We start from the raw sequence: 16,989 nt of genomic DNA, 5'->3' as shown, positions 1-16,989 counted from the left end.
TATGAATTATATTATATTTTTATAGTGTTACTTTGGGTTTGCTTTGAATCAAATCATAAGGTCTGGTCTTTTAAATTTGCAGTGAATCAATACAGATTTTGCTGGAAAATTCCTGCCACTAATGTGTAATTTATTTTATTTATAAAAATATTTATATACTGCTAATGCATAAAGAAAGCAGCAAAACAGTTCACAGTGTACATAAAACTATACAAAAAGAAACATATAAGAAGCTAAAATCAAGTAACTATTGTGAAAAAATTTATTCTTAATTGCCTGCATAAGTCTAATGCAATACAGAAATTTTCAGCAGGCATTTAAAAGTTGAAACAGAAGGTACCTGCAGAATCTCTGTTGGCAATTACAATACTGGACCAATGATGACTCTACAGGGCTTGGTTCCTTGTTCCTGTCAAATGAGGCTGGCCAACTCTGGGAGTGACCAGTGATGCTCCAGCAGACTATCTCAGTGATTGAGCTGGAACATAAGGGTTCAGGTGGCTCCTGAGGTACTCTGGACCTAAGTTGTTCAGGACTTCGTAAATTAATACCAGAAGCAGGCTTGGTATTAGATGGACAACCAAGTGCAGATACTTTAGCAATGGTATTGTGTGTTGTTAGCCACATTTTCCCCATCAGCAATCTGGCTGCTGCATTCTGCATCAGCTGGAGCTTCTGAACCACACCCAAGGGCAGCTCCACATAGAGCACATTACAGAAATCCAGCCTGGATGTTACAGCACGTGGTCTTCCAGCATCACTCCATAGTGAGCTGTATATCATTAACTCAAAAGTGATGATTCTAGGATAAGAGTTTGTGCGGTTTATCATGATAGGCCTGTTGTTCTGGCAGCAATCCAGCTACGGAGCATAATAAACACTGCTGAGTAGAAGCACAGATTCCTGCAGCATCTTTCCTAATATGAGTGAAAGAGATATTGAGGGAGGGAAAGGGGGCCACTCTCCATTCTCAAACCCTTAGGCCAGGATTCCAGTGAAACTAGCTAGTTCATCCAAAGGGGGCTTCAGACTTGTTTTTTCTTGAACAGCAGACTCTGTTCATGCAGCATGACAAAATGCTTCTGAAGCTAGGGGAGTTTCAGAAGCATTTTGTGATGTAGTATAAGATGGAAGCTGAACATGAGGAAAAAGAACGGAAAAAAGTTCAGTGGTTAGCATAAGATAGTTGCATGAGCCTAAGCAGTTATTTGGAGCCTGGTCACACATTTTAACCATAGGTAGTCTGGGCTGCTGGTTAAATATGTCATGCCTAGTTTGAAATGATCATAGAGGATCTTTCTAACCACTTCTGCCTCTCGCCATTCTTTCAGCTTGGGTTTGGGATAGAAATATAGAAAGAAAGATAATTACTCAAAAGAGGATGATTTGACTAAATATTGAAAGTAACATTTTAAACCAGAAAGGTTTTTGGGTGGGGTCATGTTACATGTTCAAAGCTATATTCTCAGCTATCAGATCTCCTTAGAGCCTTGGATTTCATATAAAAGCAGTTCTTAAAGATAAGTATAAAAGTAATGTGATGGGGAAGGATGACAGTGGCTGATCTTGTAATTTAAAAAATGTATTAGCTTTTAATAATAATAATAATAATAATAATAATAATAATAATAATAATAATAATACATTTATTTATACCCCACCCTTCCCGGTTTGAAAATCGGGCTCAGGGCGGCTAACAGCAAATCTAAAACATTGATTAAAATGCAACTTAAAAAACAGTTTAAAAACAGCATAAAATATAACATAAATGCAGCATCAATGTCAATAAAATTCAAAAATTCAGGGTCATTTTTTTGGGGGGGGGCAGTTCAGTAAACATCAAATGATCGCTAGGGCTAACTGGCCAAGTTTGGTCTTGCTAGGGCCAGCAAAGAGACCAGGGAAGAGTTTAAATGTGGGGTCCCAGAAGGGTTTCTTCATAGAAAAAGGAAAGGGAAAAGGGAATGGAGGAATCAGGCTAAATTCAAATTGAAGGCCAGGTGGAATAGCTCTGTCTTACAGACCCTGCAGAAGGAGATCAAGTCCTGCAGTGCCCTAGTCTCGTGGGGCAGAGCATTCCACCAGGTCGGAGCCATCACTGAAAAAGCCCTAGCCCTGGTAGAGGATAATCTGGCTTATTTAGGGCCTGGGACCCTTAAGCTATTATTATTCATGGACCTTGGGGTCCTCTGCGGGACATACCAGGAGAGGCGGTCCCGTAAGTACGAGGGTCCTAGGCCACATAGGGCTTTAAAAGGTCAAAACCAGCACCTTAAACCTGACCCAATACTGTACCGGGAGCCAACGCAGCTAAAAATCATGAGATGTACAGGTTGTTAACGATTAACAGCTATGAATGTCATAATGCTGTAAGCCCCACCTAGTGTGAAGTAAACGTTTTTAAAATTCACAGTCAAAATGTATAAATGGTACAATAATTATTTGTGTTTCTTCTTTAGGAAGTAAAGATTCTCAAAGAAGATCTAGCAACTAGATTGAACAGTAATGAAACCGCTGAAATACTAAAGGAGAAAGATGAACAAATTAAAGGATTAATGGAGGAAGGTGGGTATTAGTTTCTTAAAAACAGTTCCTAGGAAACTAGCTACATATGTTACTTCAAATGTCTGGTCACTTTGAATTTATTCGGTAAGAAATACTTTTCAACTACAGCCCTTACTGGCAAGGGAATAACAGATTCCCTCTTCAAACCTATCTTGTCAACAAGCAATTCAGGGTGTGAAAATTTTAATAGCTTATGAAAGGGTAAAGCTAGGTGTGTGTAGCCCTCCAAAAAGGTGGAATAGCAAGGCTTTAGCCGTGAGTTACACAAACCAGTTGATGTGCATCTTGTGTTATACCTTGACAGCTGCTTCTGAGATACAGTCGTACCTTGGTTCCTGAACAGAATCCATTCTGGAAGTCCGTTCGACTTCCGAAAACCAAGGTGCAGCTTCCAATTGGCTGCAGGAGCTTCCTGCACTCAATCGGAAGCCGCGTCGGATGTTCGGGTTCCAAAAAACGTTCGCAAACCGGAACACTCCCTTCAGGTTGCCTAGGGTTTGGGTCTTTAGTCTTACCTGATTATATGTATTCCAGTTCACATGCCAGAGTCTCTGGTGATTTAGTTAGTTTTCATGCCCATTCACAGTCAATTTGCCCAAATAGTTTGAATTTAAAGAATCAGAATGTGAAGAGACATGTTAAATATGCACTGATCCCCGCTCACCAGATCTATCTTTCTTTGCAGGAGAAAAGCTTTCAAAACAACAGTTGCAAAATTCTAACATCATTAAGAAGCTAAGGGCAAAGGAAAAGGAAAGAGAAAAAATGAATACAAAGCAGAGTAAAAAGATTACAGAATTAGAAGAAGAGTTGCAGCATTTGAAACAGGTTGGGTAAATTTTTGGACATGGCATTGGAAGGGTTTGCATGCCTTTTATCTATGTGTCAGTTCACTTATTATTTTATTATTATTATTTTATTATTATCATTATTGAATGTGTAACCTGTCGCTTAAGAATCAAGGAGGCTTGCAACTGGATGTTGTTAAACCCAACTGGATTTTTTTTAACCCAGTAAAATATAAAGCCATAGTGCCCAAATAGCAGCCATATTATTTTCAGAATTCTCTCCAAAAATGGAAAAAACAGAATAGCTCTGAATCTCATTGTGAAAGCCTTGCCACAGCTTTGTGGCAAAAGCTCTCCTTCTTGCAGCAGATGTATTCAACTCATGTAGTGAGGGCACGTGGAGTCAGGACTTTTCCATAGAACATAGTTTACCATGTTTCCCTCATGGGGAAGGAGCAGTATTGGGTATATAAATAAATCTCTCTTTAAGGGTGAGAAGCGTGTAATTTGGTAGCAAAGTCCACCAACTTCAATGCAGTCACTGCAAATGTGTGCCCATTTCAGATTCCAAAAAAAGTGAATGTAAAGGCACAGAGGCACAAAGTTAGGTTTAACCTTCTTTGTTAGCGTAATGATAATTTCTGTAAAACATTATGTGAAGCTTCTGAATGATTTTCCTTCATTGCTTATATTTTTCCTTAGTCTAGCTTTTGATAAAGGTAGAAGCTGTTTTCTGTGCAGTGATTTTTAAAGCTCTGTAAATAGAAGTTAAGCAATAGGTTGTGATGCCATTTCATTGTAACAGGTGTTGGATGGCAAAGAAGAAGTTGAAAAGCAGCACAGGGAGAGCATCAAGCAGCTAAGTAGTGTGGTTGAACGGCAAGAGAAGGATATTACCAGACTCCAGGCGGATCTTGAGGATCTTGAAGAGAAGAACCGAAGTGTGCAGGCAGCTCTTGATAGTGCATACAAGTAAGGCAATGTCCATAAAAATTGACAAGAACAGATACTTGTTGTGCCTAGAAGACATTCTCTTTCAGGTTTCCCCAGTATTTTCAGTACTGTGCATTTTGTTTTCCAGTTGGTGAATTTAAAATACATAAACATAGGATGGTGTTCAACTAAGTTTTACTCAAGAGTAGACCTATTAAAAAGAATGGACTTAGCCACACCCATCAATTTCAGTGCATGCCTCCCATTGCTTCTACATTTAAAATACATGTTTTTCACAGGGAACTTGCAGATCTTCACAGAGCAAACGCTGCGAAAGACTGTGAGGCACAAGAAGCAGCATTAAGCCATGAACTGAAAATGAAGGAGCAGCTGGGCTTAGCTCTAGAGAAGGCCCAAGAGGAGGCTCGCCAGCAACAAGAGGCTTTAGCAATTCAGGTCAGTGTTGGAGTACAACTAAAGTTTGCAAGTGTTTTTTTTTTGCCAGTGGTATATGTTGTAATGCTTACATGTCATAGCAGTGCAGCCTGAAAACCACATTACAAGTGATTCCCAGAACAATCTAATTCAACATGTGCTTGGCATAATTACAAGTAGGAATGAATGAAGCAGAGGGGCATGCTTTAAAATTACATAGAAACCACTGAAATGCTGAAAATCTTAAGGGGGGAAATTAAAAGGAATATTAGCTTACTAAGGCACTAGATTAGAAGTATTTGAAACAGGATGTGCTTGCTCTTTGTGCTGCAGCAACAGCATACAGTAGTGGCAAAGTAATGATAACTCCTTAAGCAACCTAATGGTGTTCTGGGTGTGATAGTCAGAATTATAGGAGGTGCAAACTGGTGTCTTACTGATGCATGATAAAAAGCCAGTGGAGTGTTAGATCTGCATATTCAATTCAGCATACTGTATTTGTATCCCTGTGTGCAGGTGACAGACTTGAGAGTGGCCCTGCAACGTGCAGAACAACAAACGGCTAGAAAGGAGGATTATTTGCGTCAGGAAATCAGTGAACTTCAGCAGGTACTCTGGCAGATTGTTCTCTGAGATCTCAGTCTTTTTTTTGCCTCTTACAAATTCTAGGAAAAATTTGTTTTCTAATTCACGAACGGTTGACTGTTGATCCTCCTTCCAGTGATCCATAACAGGAAATTTTAAAAGGAAACACATGGCTACTTTTAATTTGGGCAGAGAGTTAGAAACAGGCATGCTCTACTGAACATTCAAGATGTAAGTTATCAATCAGTTTGGAATTTTTGGATTTCCAGTTTCAATAACAAGCAGTGTGTGACTACTGTATTTAGCAAAGCAACAAATATTTCCATGGTTTGGACTTGTGCAGAGCCTTGATAGTCTTGCCAGTGGCCAGCAGGTGGGGCTCAGTCCCATAGATAACTCCTTGCTCCTTCTAATACCGTAACTAGGAGAAGAAATTGTGCAAAATAAGCAAAATAGGTAGATGTTCAATTGTATACTGTAGCTGAGCTGCAAAATTCAGCTTTTCATTGTGCAGTTAAATGATTTGTGGTACAGCAAATGGTCTAATGCTTAAAGCTGCTGCTGTCTGTAATACCATACTGCTTACTTTTTTGCAGTACATTAATGAAAACTTTTCAGTAGATGGAGGATGTGGCACAATACTGTATTTGCCTGAATAGGGATACAGCTTCAGATTGTTCTGTTCATGGTATTTTAGGGCTTAAAGTAGTGCTTACCCAATTTATAATTTCAGAGGCTTCAGGAAGCAGAGACTCGTAACCAGGAGCTGAGTCAAAGTGTTACATCTGCTACGAGGCCCCTGCTCCGACAGATAGAAAACCTGCAAGCAACCTTGGGAGCACAGACCTTGTCATGGGAGAAGTTAGAGAAGAATCTCTCTGATAGGCTTGGTAAGGCAAAAGTCGTTGGTCAGAGGGATTTTTTGGGGGGTGGGTGGGTCTCAAGAACTTCCATGCATAGCACAAAATTAAAGGATATGAATGGGAACTCATGATGATGCAGGCACACACACAGAGAGAGAAAATAGGAGATACAGGCATGTATCTGGAATATGTGTTCTGATGGTGCGTTTAACGATTTGGCAGGGATCTACAGAAGCCTATGTGTGACCAGAAAACACTAAAGCACAGTTCCATGTGGTTCTGATTTTGCTTCTCTGGTTGCAGCTTCTTCTGCTCCCAACCCAAGTGGGTGGAAAACTAGCCTGACTAGGTACCATGGATCTCCTGTGCTGTCTGTGTCTGTATCTGGTTCAGTTTATTCCTCACCCCATCCCTACTCTTCCTTAGAATGGGAAAACATCCTAGGTAGTGATCCAACCAGTGTCTAAAGGGAACCACCTCTGCCTTAAATCGATAGTCCTTTGCATGTGACATACCTAAGAGCCATGTTTGATATATACATGCATTTAATGTGATAATAGCTTTGGAGGAGAGGTCATAAAGTTACCAGAGGCTATACTCCTCTCCTAAGAACACCAGAAGAGCCTGATGGATCAGACTGATGGCCTATCTAGTCCAGCATCCTGTTCTCACTGTGGCCAAGCAGAAGCATGTGGGAAAGCAGCAAGCAGAACATGAGCACAAGAACGTTCTCCCCTCCTGTGGTTTCTAGTAACTAGTATTTGAGAGCATTGCTCTCTCCAACTGTGAAGGAAAAGCATAGCCATCCATCATGGCTAGTAGCATCTCCTCCATAAATTTGTAAATTCTAACTAGTAATGTTCTCTTACTGTTAGGGGAATCTCAAACTGCCTTGGCAGCACAGGCTGAAAGAGAACGCGCTGCTACAGAGGAACTTCTTTCCAATAAAATCCTGCTTTCTTCCACTGAATCACAAAATAGCCTCCTAAGGCAAGAAAATACCCGCCTTCAAGCACAACTCGAGACAGAGAAAGCCAGGCTTAAGAAACTAGAAAATGAAAACAATCGGTAAATTGCTTCTGAAGTTTACAACAATTTCTCTGAAAGCGTACAACATAGTTGAAATAGCTATGTGGGGGGTGTAATGAACAATGCTACTTTAAAAATGTAAGACTTCTTTAACTATATTTTATTTTATTTTTTGTGCCACTTGTATGGCCACTCAGTAATATTGTTGTCTATCTAGTGTCTCAGAGGCTTTCAGGACACATGCATTCTATTGGGGGCATTTTTCCTAATGCCTTAGAAAGCACAAAGAGTGGTAAAGTATACTGCAGGGATGGGAAACCTGTGACTTGCCGGATGTTCTTGGACTTGCAGCTGCCATTAGCCACAGCCAGAATAGCCAAGCACAACATATATTGTTCTCTTAAAAATGGTTACATTTGTTGTGTGGGTGCTGCTACCAGCATAGTGTATTTACCAATAAAATCCATCTCGCCAGCAGTGCAGATAGTACAGGTTACTTGCTGATCCCATGTGCAACCAAACTAGCATGCTGCAGTTCATATAGGCCTGTTTTTGTTTTTTCAAGTTCTGTATAATCTTGACTGCCAGACACAATACAGTGGTACCTTGGTTCTCGAACGAAATCCATTCCGAAAGCCCGTTTGGTTTCCGAAACATTCAAAAACAGAGGCATGGCTTCCCATTGGTTGCAAGAGCTTCTTGCACTCAGTGGAAGCTGCGTCACACGTTCGGATTCTGAAAAACATTCGAAAACGGAAGCATTTACTTCCAGGTTTTTGCTGTTCAAGAACCAAAACATACGGCAAAAGAGGCGTTCAGGAACCAAGGTTCCACTGTAGTAAATCTCATGCTACTTCAGTGCATTTATTTCATTTTATTTTTAAAAGTTTTTTTATTGAAATAAGTACAAACAAAGCTGTACAATAAAAATAGTAGAAGTACAAAAACAGTACGTTTATAATAAGATCCCTCCTCCTATTTACTGAGATTGTACATGTGTTTTCTCACTCTTGGCGCAGGTATGAAGTCGAGCTGGAAAACCTTAAAGAAGAGTATGTGAAAACTGTTGGAGAGGCAAAGAAAGAAAAGGTTTTGATATATTCTTTGATAATAACATTGCTTTAGCAAATAAGACTTCTCAGTGAATAAATACATCTTTTTTGTTTTGTTTTCTGCAGACGCTGTTAGCTACTCAGCTGGAAATGGAGAAAATGAAAGTTGAGCAGGAAAAGAAGAAAGCAATTTTTGTACAAGAAACTGCAAGGGAAAAGGTGCTTGTTTATGTTAACCACTTTCCATAGTTCTTGGAGACAAAGCAAGCCTTAAGTGAGCACACAAAGCAGTTGTCAGGCGAGGTGGTAGCTTTCTGGGATCTCTGTTTCTGTGTTTCACTCTTGAGAGTGCCATACACTATATACAATATAAATTCTGATTTAGTTGTGTGTAATAACAACACAACTGTTGTTGTTGTTGTTGTTGTTGTTTGTATACCACCCTTCATCCAAAGATCCCAGGGTGGTTCACAATAGAAATTATCATGGCAGTGGGCCACAACCTCTTATTTTGTGGGCTTTATACTTCCTTCTGTGACCTTAAATCACACTGCCCTGCACCTTCCCTTTCCTTTGGGTTTCCAGTTGGCCTTCAATCCTGAGAATATTCCCTCCTTATTTTATTTCACTCTTGGACATGAGGATGCTCCATTTGTTTGTACTTCACTTGAGGATACTTAAGAAGTCTTTATGTTATATATACAATGTAAATTCCTACACGCTTAGTGCTCTTTCACCATTAGTGTGTCCGATGCTAACATGGCATTAGGGTTTCATTCTGCTCTGCGTGATTACTAAGTGAAGTTACTTTGCTTCAAATAATCAGCAAGTTCCGTAGATGATGTGACTTTGGAAGCTGAAGGAGCAGAGTAAGCAATACTATCAAGTCCATTTTGTTGCTTAATTTGTTGAAGTTATAAGTGAATTGCCTAACAGGAGATCTTGTGTTTGTCATGTTTTCATCATCTTCTTAGTATTTCAGAGTAGGCAAATTCGTTGCACTAATATATATATTATTGTTCTTCTCTTTGGGTATTGTACATTTTCTCTTAGGAGCGTAAATTATACACTTCATCAACGATGGAAACTGTCTCCAGCACTCCAACTCTGTCACGCTCAAGCTCAATAAGTGGGGTTGATATGGCAGGTCTCCAGGCATCCTTTGTATCCCAGGTATTGTTCCGTGTATCGTTTGACCTTTATTTGCTCCTTCAGTGTCTTATTTATTTATTTATTTATTTATTTATTTATTTATTTATTTATTTTGATGTCTTAATTGTTTTCTTGAATCCAGCAAAGCCTCAGTGCTAAAGTGAGAGCAGGTGGTTTGAAGTAGTTTCGCCAGTGCATGTGATGCTATAGGGCAACACATAGAAGGATTGCTGGTAATTAGAAAATGAACTTGCTTCTCTTCGCCTTTGTACGTTTTGGCTGTCATGAGGAAATTCCACTTTGGATGAAATCTGATGAGAGCTTAACTGACAGGTCTTGGGTATAGCCTTTTATCAATATCAGAAGATGAAATGATTTAAATGCGATATTTTCTTTCCAGAACATTACTTCTACAAACCACTGAATATATATTTGCTAACAAAAATGGCACATATTTGATATGTGAAATGCTTTCCAAACAGTTCAATCCTCACAGCAACCCTGTGATGATGATTAGGATGCTAGATATTGAATGGCCAGAGGTTATCACAATGAACTGAGCAGGGTTTCGAATCCGCTTCTTGATCCACCATACCAAACTGGCTCTCTTCACTTGCTTTTGCAAGCAAGCCGTTTAAACAAAAAAAGAGTTAACATTCTAGTGTCAATCTTGAAAGTTGTATCATTCTTTGGTTACAATATAATAACATACACCCATGAAATTGAATACTTAACAGTATGTATCACACTTTTTATTGCAGGATGACCAACATGATCATTCCTTTGGTTCCGTGACTACAAGTGGGAACAATCTATATGACGCAATGAGAATGGGAGCAGGCTCAAGCATTATTGAAAACCTACAGTCACAATTAAAATTGCGAGAGGGCGAGATTTCTCACCTACAGGTAACCAGTGTTGACCTGTGTGTCTAAACATAAGTAGGAATAGGTGTTCCATATGTGTGATGTGCATACTTGATAGACTGATGTGATCAGTTCATTTTTATGGACTTGTTTTGCCAGAGTTCAGTCTTCGGCCCAATACATCCAGTATTGTCAGTCCATTGGGGGATCCCCCCCCCCAGAGCAAATTGATTGTAAGCCATTCTAGAGGGTTCCCCAACCTCAAGAAATTTCAATTTTGGGGGTGTATCGGGGCTTGCAGCAGGATGAGAGGAGCCTGGAAAAGTCTTGTGTGAACACAGACACTTTGATCGCTGTTGAACAAATTATAGAAATGGTTCAGAAACATTTTAGTGGGGAGTTCCAACACATGGCACAGTGAGAAAGATACAGTGCAGTGTTTCTCTCCATCTGCTTTTAAATACGGCAGTAACTTGTAGGAAGTAACTACTTTAAGAGGTTAGCTACCATAATAGGTGTTCATAAGTTCTCCCATTTTTCAAGCTCATGAGCTGCTGTAATACCTTCCAGTTAGCAGAGAGACCAGCACAGTTTCAGTTCTCTTATTTTGCCCTCTGAATCCAAATGCTTGTGTTTTGATGCTACACCAGAACAAGAGATGGAACTTCGTAATTTATTGAAGGCACACAATAAATGTATATGCCACAGTTAGAATTTGAAACCTTGTGTCGGTTTTGTTTTATAGGAATGATTTACCTTAATCCCTTCATTTTATTTGTGTGCCGCTTTTCCACAAAAGAGGTAAAGGTACCCCTGACCATTAGGTCCAGTGGCAGACGACTCTGGGGTTGCGGCGCTCATCTTGCTTTATAGGCCGAGGGAGCTGGCATTTGTCCGCAGGCAGCTTCCGGGTTATGTGGCCAGCATGACTAAGCCGCTTCTGTTGAACCAGAGCAGCGCACGGAAACACCGTTTATCTTCCTGACAGAGCGGTACCTATTTATCTACTTGCACTTTGACGTGCTTCCAAACTGCTAGGTGGGCAGGAGCTGGGACGGAACAACGGGAGCTCACCCTGTCGCGGGGATTCGAACCGCTGACCTGATCGGCAAGCCCTAGGCTCAGTGGTTTAGACCACAGCGCCACCCGCATCCACAAAATAAATCATGCTGAAAGTGGCTGACAACAAAGAAACAGAGATGTGTTTCAGACAAACACTACAATACCAGTTTCACAATAACGTAGCAAAACACCAACATAGCAACCATTTCATAACAATGTAACAGAACAATAGCAATAATAATAACACAAAACACACACATTACGGTCATATAAATAAAGCAACATGCAGCATCCAATGGCAAAAATAATGGGAGTTTCACAGTTTCACCTTAGTCCTAGAAACACCTGTTCCATGATGTTGCTCACAGTCCCTCTTCTGCAGCAGCTTCTTAAAAGGCTTTCAAGGGCAAGGGGTGGGGTAGCTGGAAACCCCACTTCCATGCATTATTCCTGTGAATACCAGAAACTCGTAATATGGAACATATGCTTGCAAGCTTAACACTCCTGGTTACTTTTAATGGATACAAAATTAGTAACTAGATAGAATTTTAACTGTCAAATATTTGTTACCTTAGCTGGAAATCGGAAACCTTGAAAGAACTCGGTCGGTAATGGCAGAAGAGCTGGTAAAGCTGACAAATCAAAATGATGACTTTGAAGAAAAAGTGAAGGAGATTCCCAAGCTACGTGCACAGCTAAGGGTAGGTAGCTTGTTTCTACAATGAAATCTGAAATGTATTCAGCAGCCTCTGTAAATATGTCCTTGCTGTACATGTAAAGTGAAATACTTTATTACAAAGTACAGCGAAAAGCAGTGCTTGCATTCCTAAACATACTCACTAATGAATAATTTTCATTGAACACTACAAGAGTTACTTTTGAGTAAACCAGGTTAGGAACCTGCAGCTAATGCAAAATGCAGTTTCTAGGGTCCTTAACGGGACATGCAGCTTTGCACATATTACACCAGTGTTGATTTTGACCTCATGTGACTCAGGACCCGAATACCCCGCAATGATCATTTGAGGCCCTTCTCCATGTGCCTTCTCTGAAGGATGGTGGCAATCCATGACTTCTCTTTGGTGGCTTACCATCTGTGGAATGCTCTCCCTAGTGTCGTCATTAACAGCTTTGGACACCAGGCTAAGGCTATCCTGTTTTACCAGGTTTTGGGTGGTTGATTTTGGATCATACCTTTGTATGATGCTTGCCTCTTTTGTGGTGCTCATCTTTTAGTGGGCTGGACTTTGATAGTACTGCTGGATGAACTTTGGGGAGTGGGTGAATGAACACTTTTTGTAAATTTTGTTTGCTTTACTTTGCTTCTTGCCAAAACTGATTTTAGTTGTTTCTGTATTTTATGTTGTTGAAAGTTGCCTTGAGACTTTTTTGTGTGTTTGTGAAGCGGTGAATAAATGCAGTGATTGCGTGTGATTGGTATTGTTTTGGCTACATAAAGATTGGCACTCGAGAGTTGACTTTACTTTTAGTATATTCTATCTTGACATTCTAAAAGGTGTCTTTAACAGCTCTTTTGTAAATGTGGATAGCAAGTCATCAACTATTGGGCTGTGTTTCAGGATTTGGATCAGAGGTACAATACCATTCTCCAGATGTATGGCGAGAAAGCGGAAGAAGCAGAAGAACTGAGGTTGGACCTTGAAGATGTGAAAAATATGTACAAGACTCAGATTGATGAACTTCTAAAACAAAGGCATAGTTAATTATTGCTGAAGTTGCAGTTTGCAAACGACATTGCATTAAACTGTAGAAATGTTTATGTAAATGCAGATGAGTTGTAAAGAATTTGTACTATAGGATGATTATATGGTAGAGGGTTCGTACGTTGGCAAGAATGTTATGCTTTTGTGATGGCCAACTGCCAGCAATTAAATTATTTGTTAATATTTAAATTTTTATATCCGTAGATGAATGTTAATTAAAAGACAGACCATCTTGTTGTCAATAGAGTAAGTTGCAAATTAGTTTGCATAATGCTTATCATTCAGCAGCAGGAGCTTTTTAATTGCAGTTGCCTCACGGGCATGTAGCTGAATAATTTCACTGACAGTTTTTCATGGATATCCTAATGCTGATTCATTTCTATCCAAATTAATATTTGGCGGAAAAATAGATTGATTTTAAAAAATATAAATACTGATAGCAAATAATTGCTATCTGAAATACAAGGCTTAGAATGCCTTTTAAGACTTTTTTAAAACAACAACAACAACAAAACCCAGCAAATTAATATTTGGATTTATACTGTAGTGTCCTAACCAGGGTACTGGTGCCCACAAAGCCTTTGCAGCCAACAATACAGGGTGACATTTAAAGGCTCAAAATCGGTATTGCAATAGCAACCAAGCTCCCTCCTATACAATAGATAACAATTCTACTGTTTCTTAAATGTTTGGCTGCATTCCAAAGCATAATCCACTGCCACATAGAAGCGGGCTGCCTAGCAGCTTTAATGGCTTTTAACTAGCAAAAGAAAAGAAGCAACATTTGCCTAAAAATCAGTAGTACTCTGGGGGGATGAAAGGAGTTTACATGTTGAAATGGTTGCACATCTTCCTGTCATAGCCTGATTCTCACCATGTGTGTGAGTGCACTTTATTTTCAAAAGTGAATAAACTTGTTCCAGATGTTTCAAATGAACTCCAGTAGTTTAGAAACTATCTTTAGAAGGTGTTTGACAGAACATAAAAAAGGAATAGCATCTTGAGTTGCCTTCCCAGCTATTTAGCCTAAGCAAAACAGAAAACTCCCTAGTATCAGCCACATTCATAGGAGGACCTTTACATTATTGTGCTTTCTTAAAGTCATACTTTGTATGACAGCTATAAAGGGTCATTTCTGTTAAACTGACCTTAAACTGTTTAAATGTTCAGGAAAAAAATGTGGCATTGCTGCATTTCTTTAGGATTTAAAAAGGTTTCCTCACAGGAACTGGAATTTTCATAGCTGAATTTACATGAAATTTTTAGTCTCTGATAGATAAAATTTACGCATCCTGTCATGTTGGTATACAAGACATATTTTTCCTGAACGAATTATCTACAGAGCTTTCATCGAGCATAAGGTGCGTGGAGATTCTAAGATTTTATTTGATACTTTGACATTGTATCAACCACTTACTCTTAATTGCTTACCTTTGGCCGATGTCTATTTGGAAATCATGTGCTATAACCTCCTGAGATCATACTACCATGTAATAGGAAATGGGAGTCTTATACTGTTGATCTGCCTGAGGAAAGCTAGTGTGTCAGAGAGAGAGCTTCTACTGCAAGCTTTTCCCTGGCATATTAGGATTCATCCTGATCCACTAGTTTTCTGTGTGCAGGATTTCTTTTTTTGTTACTTGGCGGAACATTTAATGAAGCAGTTCCTCGCCTATATTCTGAACTGCTACATTATCAGGAGGATTGTATCACTTTAATCTAATGATGGATATTTAAGGCATGCAATAATCTTCCTGATAAGAGACTAAATTACAGTCTAGTGGGAGAATTGTTTGATTCAAAAAGAGGTTTGCATAATAGTTGATACTTACACAAAACAAGCAAATGATGGCTGCTGGCAGCAGAACTTACCAAGTGTTATTTTCCAAGAAGGCACTGCATATTAGTACTTAAAGCCAATGCAAAATGCAAATTGGAATGCTTCTGAAAATTTAGTTTAAGACCTGAGAAAGTTAAGTGCATGCTACTTTCGTAATTTATATTTGGAATAAATTATCTCTGCACTTGAACTGGAGAATACAACCCCTGGCGGGAACTTATGTGTTTGCACTAGGAACAAAAAAGCCTAAGTCTTGCACCCAAAAAATTGCATCTTTTAGACCCCTTACCCACATGTTGCTTCCTCATGTTTGATACAAGTATTGGTTATGTAGCCCATGTTCCACCATAAAACCTACAGACTTCCTTGTTCCTTTGCAGCCAATTGGAAAGTGGGAAAAAATACTTTTTGCAAGTGAGGTCTGTGAAATTTAGGCTCTCAAACTCTTGAAACTCATATGCAGTTTTCAAAAGCAACTAGACACTGTGGATATTTGTTTGCTCAGGACTGCTGGAAGCGCACCTGTGTGTACCCCCCCCCCCTTTTCAATCTGCCGACATGCAGAAATGCTGTAAGCAGACGTGTGTGACTGTATTCATGTAAGTGAGAGCAGTGGGCTTCACAATGTTGATGTGGAAAGCAATACTGCAAGAAAAAATTCCCTAGTAGACTGCAGAAGGAGACCTTGGTTTCTCAATGCATTGCTAAGCCCTCTTAATATTTTGTGGGAGTAAGTTAAGATCTCTAGTTAATAATTGGAAGAACGGTGCTGAGATTATATATATATATATTATATATATTATATATATAATATTATATATATATATATAATCACAGTTGTTTAAATCTTCATTGCAGCTGTGTTAATATGGTTTGCCCTCTTAAGAATTGTTACATTTTTATAAAGGGCTGTAAAGTAGTTTAAGTAAAGTATTTAGATGAACTATGTCACGGGAGTTAAGCTGTTAATGTAATGTAAATAATTTAAATATGTTACTTTTGGCCTGAGTAAAGTATTTGAGTTACCAGTGTTTTATATTTTTCTTAAATGCAAAAATGCATCCTGGTGAGATGTTGATAGTAATAGCTTCCAAACTAAGAAGCAGTGGCAAAACGTAAAGCGAGTTCAATGCCTTGCCAGCCAATTTGCTGAAGGGTTCACCCAGCGGTGAGGATGTGACGTAATACATAAACACAGGTTCGCCCATATTAGAGCCAGACCTTGTCTGCCTGTCTTGAGAGACAATGGAGTGCATCACCGGGGGTGAAGTGAAACCACCATGTTAGCAGCACCAAAGTGATCTCCCTGGGATGCAAACTTGAACATTATGTATGGAGGTCCTGGGCTGCCCAGACCACAAGAAGCCCCCCCCCCCCCGGCCTTGCTGATGTGATCCAAAGGAAAGCTTGGCTGCAGGAGTTCTCTGTCATGAGGGAAAGGCTGCGCCTTGCAATTGGCTGCCCTGGTCTCCCTCACGGTATCAGCTGAGATCAACATGCAGTATCGGAGGTGCCTTGAAATTGGCTGTCCAGCACGCCCCCCCCCCCCCCCCGGCACAAGGAGCGATATATTGCTGCATATTGCCGGGTCAAAACTCTTATCACGGTGTGATTTCAAAACCAATTTTGGTCAATATATTGAAAAAAACACAGTGCTAAAATAGACCATAAAATTCGTTTAAAAATGACAAAAATTAGTTGAGGAGGAGACTGTGGACCCCCTGGGTACATTCCGCAGACCCCTAATTGGGAACCACTGCTGTAGACCAAAATGGTTGGGGACCCTGGACCTACACTGACTGGAAGGAGATCTCAGACAGGTCTTTCTCTGATATTCCTGGAGGTGCCAGGGATTGAACATGGGAGAAGGTGCATGCAAAGTGCATGCTCTACAACTGAGCTTTAGCCCCTAATGTTGTATTGCATGCAATCGATTGGGTGGAGGGTCTTAAAGGCACATAAAAGTAATGAAAGCTGTTTCTGTGTTACACTCTTAAAAACAAATAGACTTCACTTCATTCACTCAGAAGTGCATGGATCTCCCAGCTGCCCAGCATATATCGTTAATATGCTTTTGCAGTTATTTTACCTTGTT

At 39.7% G+C, this 16,989-nt stretch overlaps 1 protein-coding gene across 1 annotated transcript in view; it reads left to right on the top strand.

Moving 5' to 3' along the window:
- Positions 1 to 16,271, top strand: part of TMF1 (TATA element modulatory factor 1) — a 22,949-nt gene extending 6,678 nt beyond the window's left edge. The window contains exons 4-17 of the mRNA XM_060271024.1: positions 2,351 to 2,369; positions 2,460 to 2,565; positions 3,251 to 3,393; positions 4,159 to 4,325; positions 4,586 to 4,742; positions 5,238 to 5,330; positions 6,040 to 6,196; positions 7,045 to 7,237; positions 8,218 to 8,287; positions 8,377 to 8,469; positions 9,304 to 9,423; positions 10,164 to 10,310; positions 11,906 to 12,031; positions 12,911 to 16,271. Coding sequence (XP_060127007.1) covers positions 2,351 to 2,369; positions 2,460 to 2,565; positions 3,251 to 3,393; positions 4,159 to 4,325; positions 4,586 to 4,742; positions 5,238 to 5,330; positions 6,040 to 6,196; positions 7,045 to 7,237; positions 8,218 to 8,287; positions 8,377 to 8,469; positions 9,304 to 9,423; positions 10,164 to 10,310; positions 11,906 to 12,031; positions 12,911 to 13,054 — 1,735 coding nt within the window. The 3' untranslated portion in view covers positions 13,055 to 16,271. The remainder of the gene's footprint in view (positions 1 to 2,350; positions 2,370 to 2,459; positions 2,566 to 3,250; positions 3,394 to 4,158; positions 4,326 to 4,585; positions 4,743 to 5,237; positions 5,331 to 6,039; positions 6,197 to 7,044; positions 7,238 to 8,217; positions 8,288 to 8,376; positions 8,470 to 9,303; positions 9,424 to 10,163; positions 10,311 to 11,905; positions 12,032 to 12,910) is intronic.
- The last annotated feature ends 718 nt before the right edge of the window (positions 16,272 to 16,989 follow it).

The sequence above is a fragment of the Zootoca vivipara genome, chromosome 2 (assembly GCF_963506605.1).
Source record: "Zootoca vivipara chromosome 2, rZooViv1.1, whole genome shotgun sequence".
NCBI lineage: Eukaryota > Metazoa > Chordata > Lepidosauria > Squamata > Lacertidae > Zootoca > Zootoca vivipara.
Note: the sequence above shows the minus strand (reverse complement) of the source record. Positions and strands in the feature narration are given on the sequence as shown.